This window comes from Brassica napus, chromosome A6, assembly GCF_020379485.1.
Source record: "Brassica napus cultivar Da-Ae chromosome A6, Da-Ae, whole genome shotgun sequence".
Lineage (NCBI taxonomy): Eukaryota > Viridiplantae > Streptophyta > Magnoliopsida > Brassicales > Brassicaceae > Brassica > Brassica napus.
Window position 1 is genome coordinate 12330707 of NC_063439.1, and position 5032 is coordinate 12335738.

General features: G+C 35.1%; 2 protein-coding genes across 2 annotated transcripts; both read left to right on the forward strand.

The window, feature by feature from the left end:
* The first annotated feature begins 630 nt into the window (after positions 1 to 630).
* On the forward strand, positions 631 to 1646 carry LOC125575738 (high affinity nitrate transporter 2.6-like). The gene has a single exon (XM_048734796.1). The coding sequence runs from the start codon at positions 915 to 917 to the stop codon at positions 1335 to 1337; it is 423 nt and encodes a 140-aa protein (XP_048590753.1). The 5' UTR covers positions 631 to 914; the 3' UTR covers positions 1338 to 1646.
* Positions 1456 to 4023, forward strand: LOC106349602 (high affinity nitrate transporter 2.6-like). The gene is made up of 4 exons (XM_048781568.1): positions 1456 to 1481; positions 1617 to 2043; positions 2489 to 2604; positions 3179 to 4023. The coding sequence occupies exons 1-4, from the start codon at positions 1456 to 1458 to the stop codon at positions 3852 to 3854; spliced, it is 1245 nt and encodes a 414-aa protein (XP_048637525.1). The 3' UTR covers positions 3855 to 4023.
* Positions 4024 to 5032: the final 1009 nt, after the last annotated feature.

Consider the following 5032-nt stretch of genomic DNA (forward strand, 5'->3'; position numbering starts at 1 on the left):
TGGAAGACGAGCCTCCTTTCTTCTTGATTTTCGTAGTAACTAAATCATCTATGATTCTCAATCAGTTTGCTCTGATACCAAATATAAGTCTAGGATTGTATGAACTCAATATAAATAAACTCTTCTTTATTAGCTTAAAAAACACTCACAAAACTTAAGCACTCAAACTTAATCTCTAAATTCACACAATCTATGCAACACTCTTGCATCTTATTATATAGAGACCATAGTTTTTAAACTCATTAGGTAAACTAACTATCCTAATTCTAACTCACTTAGGATTGATGTAACTTGTATCCTAAGTTAACTTCATGTTTATCTCCAACACTAACCACTCTGCGTAAAAGTGCCAATTGTTAAAAATTTATTATAATTGTTTCGTATTCTATAATTATATATTGATTTTGAAGTCAGGTCACAAAAAGGAGAAAACTATGGGGTGAAAAGGTTTTCTGGTGAAAGGAGTGTTTGAAAAGGCGACACCTTTTACTTTTATTTGTTGTTTAAAGACATATTTCAATGTATATCTATTGGATTTAAAAAAAAAAATTAAATAATTTTAATCATAGATAGTTACTAATCGACAGTTAGCAGTCTGTTATGTCTTCGTCAAGTCTACCAAGTTGCAATTTTTATTAATTAAAAGACCTGCAGCGTGACACATGTATAACTAAAACTTGCACAAACGATGAGTCGGGCCTGGTAGTACTCCATATTACCCATATATATCTTCCATCAAATATATTTTAATTTTCTTAAAGGAACATGCTACATTTCTCGGTTACAAAAGAAAACATCCGACATTTCTACGGCTATATATATGGTACGAAAAATTAAATCTAACAAAAGTAAAAGCAAAGGCGTGAGAAAAACAAGACAAACGAGGCTTCTTCTCCAATTCCCTGGGAACAATAATGGCTCACCGTAATGAAGAAGAAGGATCTATTGGGACCTCCATGCATGGAGTTACCGCGAAAGAACATGTTTTCTCTTTCTCTGACCAAGGCGAAGATGCATGGTCTTCCCATAGCGTCCAGTCTGATGATCCAACGGCTATGTTTCCCTTTCCAGTCGACTCAGAACATAAAGCAAAAGTGTTCAAACCATTGTCATTTGCGAAACCACACATGAGAGCTTTCCACTTAGGATGGATCTCTTTCTTCACTTGCTTTATCTCCACGTTTGCCGCCGCACCTCTCGTTCCCATCATCAGGGACAATCTTGATTTGACCAAAACTGATATAGGAAATGCAGGAGTCGCCTCCGTTTCCGGGGCCATTTTTTCAAGGCTTGCTATGGGAGCGGTTTGTGACTTGCTCGGGGCTAGGTACTTATAAAGTTTCTACACTCCACTTATATTTATAACAGAATTAGTTTGAATATATAATATCTAACGTACATACTGTACACATGCATTAGATATAGGATCCACCAATATGAACAATCCAAATCATGATGGGAAAATACATCATACATATCTCGCGATTTTTATAGTTTTATGCATAAACTTTATTATCCACATATACATCACATTTTCCACGGTTAATTTAAATGGTCTCCGACTAGAAATAAAATTAAATCTACATTGTACTAATTAACCAATAAAATAAACACAGGTACGGAACGGCGTTTCTCCTAATGCTGTCGGCTCCAGCAGTGTTCAGCATGTCTTTTGTAGCTGACGCTGGTGGCTACTTATCCGTCCGGTTCATGATCGGTTTCTGTCTAGCCACCTTTGTGTCATGTTCATACTGGACCAGTGTGATGTTTACTGGAAAGATCATTGGACTCGTCAACGGATGTGCCGGTGGTTGGGGAGACATGGGAGGAGGCGTGACTCAGTTACTCATGCCGATGGTCTTCCACATCATCAAAGTCGCTGGAGCCACTCCTTTCACGGCATGGAGGATCGCGTTCTTCATCCCCGGCTTTCTTCAGGTTATCATGGGGATTCTAGTGCTCACTCTTGGACAAGATTTTCCTGATGGAAACCTAAGTACTCTGCAGAAGAAAGGAGACGTTTCTAAAGACAAATTAACCAAGGTGCATGATTAATCCGATTCGGGTTCTTAACTCATCATTTGATATTTTTTGGTTTTTTTTTTTACACTTTTCGGCTAAGAACATGCTTTTATATCTCTTATTTAAGATCCGGTTTTTAACTTTTCTTAATTAAAAACTAAGAAACGGTTATTAACCGAAGCTAAGAACCCCACTTTAAGAATCCGGGTTAATCATGGGTTAATCATGGTCTAAATGAAGCAAGTAAATCACAGTTTTATAAATCAGTCAAAGTACGTTTACTTTGAACCAAACCTTATATCTTGAGAACCAAAAACATAATTAGTCCGCCTCGTTTGCTGCCACCATTCAAATTCTATGTTTTTGATGTACACATGTGACATGCCTAAATCGAAACTGATTATTTATTTATTTGAATGCACATAAAAATTCCGGTTTTTTTACACGATTTTTTTTGTTCTTTTAGGTGTTTTGGTATGCTCTTCGGAACTACAGAACATATGTTTTGTTCATTCTCTATGGATTTTCCATGGGAATAGAAATGACCATCAACAATGTTATCTCAGAATATTTCTTCGACAGGTTTGTTCAATTGCATTATCATATCAAATATACTAACGGGGAATTAGTGAGAATTGGTTTTTTGTTGGTTATTATAGTTCATATATTTTGTTTGTTATTGGTATATAGATTCTACAGTTTTAAGGAAATTCATTATAGTAATTTTTAGTTGTAATATTTTTTGAAATTCACACTTATTAATTTGATGACTTCTAAATCCTGCTTAAAATGTGATTTTATAATAATTCTAATAAAATTTAGTTTTATAATTTAAGTTATTAATCACAAGAATATTATGGATATTCATTGGCTTTCTTAAAGTTGTTAACTTTCTACAAACTTAGCATAGCTCTATGCAAATTTAACAAATATCCGAACATTGAAATTTAACCATCTCTGTCAAAATTCAAGTCTCACCAATCCCTTAATATTCTTTTCAGATTTAAGTTTCTTCCATTAAGAGTAACTTGACCTATTTGTTTAATTTGTTTACGTACATAAGGTTCAACTTAACTTGACCTCTAATTTTCTCTCAGATTTAAGTTTCTTCCATCACAAGTAACTTGACTTGCTTCTTTTGTTTTACGTGTATCAGGTTTCAACTCGAACTCCATACAGCTGGTATGATAGCAGCCAGCTTTGGTATGGCTAACTTCTTCGCTCGTCCTATTGGGGGCTTCGCATCAGACGTGTCAGCTAGGTTTTTCGGTATGAGAGGGAGGTTATGGACCCTTTGGATCTTACAAACTTCTGGTGGTCTTTTCTGTGTTTGGCTCGGCCGTGCCACTTCACTTCCTATAGCTATTTTAGCCATGATGCTTTTTTCCTTTGGTGTACAAGCTGCTTGTGGGGCCATCTTCGGCATCGTTCCTTTTGTCTCGCGCCGCTCTCTAGGAATAATATCAGGACTGACCGGCGCAGGAGGAAACTTTGGGTCGGGTCTAACTCAACTGCCCTTTTTCTCGTCATCAAGATTCCATACTGCAGATGGTTTGTCGCTGATGGGAATTACAGCGATGATTTTTACGCTTTTGGTTGCGTTTATACATTTTCCACAGTGGGGAAGTATGTTTTTAGGACCAACAAGTGACAATAGAACATCAAAAGAAGAGCATTATTATGTGGCGGAGTGGACTGAGGAAGAGAAGCTGCAAGGATTGCATGAAGGCAGCCTAAAGTTCGCAGAGAATAGTAGATCTGAAAGAGGCAAAAAGGCAGCTCCGGACGGAACCTCCACACCGCTGGAAAATGAAAATCCGGCTAATGTTTAGTTATGGAATATTATTTTCATCTCGTATACAACTACACATAAAATAAGTGTTCTTTATATGTCCAAGGAGCACAAATACATTCATTTCATCAAATTGAATTACTTTTTTTTTGTCTGGATTGTTTCTTGTTATATATGAAGTTTTATTAATTCAAAGTAATACATTCATTTCATCAAATTGTCATGTTTCTTAGTTTGTATGTAGATATTACTTATTGATCATTCAAACTAAAATATAGATATTTCAAAATGATATTTTTTGTGTGTTTCAAAAAAGATCATTTTGAAATATTTATATTTTAGTTTTATCTAACCAACCTCCATAACAAACATCCATATGCTTAGTCCAACATCAAAATCACATTGGGAACACGGTTTATTTATTTATATAAATCTGTATGTCACAATTGACAAAAGATAGTGCGTACCTTGATTTCTTCATGGCAAGGTATAAATAAGAATCAGTGTTTTTTTTACAATTTTTTTTATCTTTCTTTGCACTAGGTGTATCCACGGGTATTTTTTTTTTGTCAGAATTTTTCATACGGTTTTAAATTGTGTTTCATTTTTATGTTTCCGAAAGAAAATTGAATTGTGTAGAAAGAATAATTTAGATTTTTTCAAAAGCAAGCTAAGAAACTAGTTTTGTCTAAGTATCTACAAAAACTAATATAATAACAGCTCAAACAAGAAATATTTATAGATGATCAGTAACAAAAAAAGTAGCTCACTCCACATTGGAAAATTACAAGATTCTGTTACAAACTTGAATGCCCAATCTTAAGTAAAAAAGGCAGTATGTCTTTTGTAGCCGACGCTGGTGGCCACTTAGCTCCATTAAAAAAGTGGGAGATGACGATGATCTGTACGGTCCACTAAATAAATAAAGTATGGGTCGGTTGATATAACTATATAAGACCAAGTTGTTATTTTTTTATTGTGGTCATAATTTGGTGTGTACTTTGTCCGGAGTATCTAACGCGATTTTTTTTAACGTTGATTTATTATGATCTTACAATTATGATATAGGAAAGACAATTACGATTCGATAACCGACAATACTACCTGTCTTATGAAGACCTACGCCTAACTGCATCACCTGAGCCGTCATATGGAGATCCACGTCTGACCAGATTTACTGCATAATTGTTTAATAAACCGCTCTCTCCGGGACTTGAA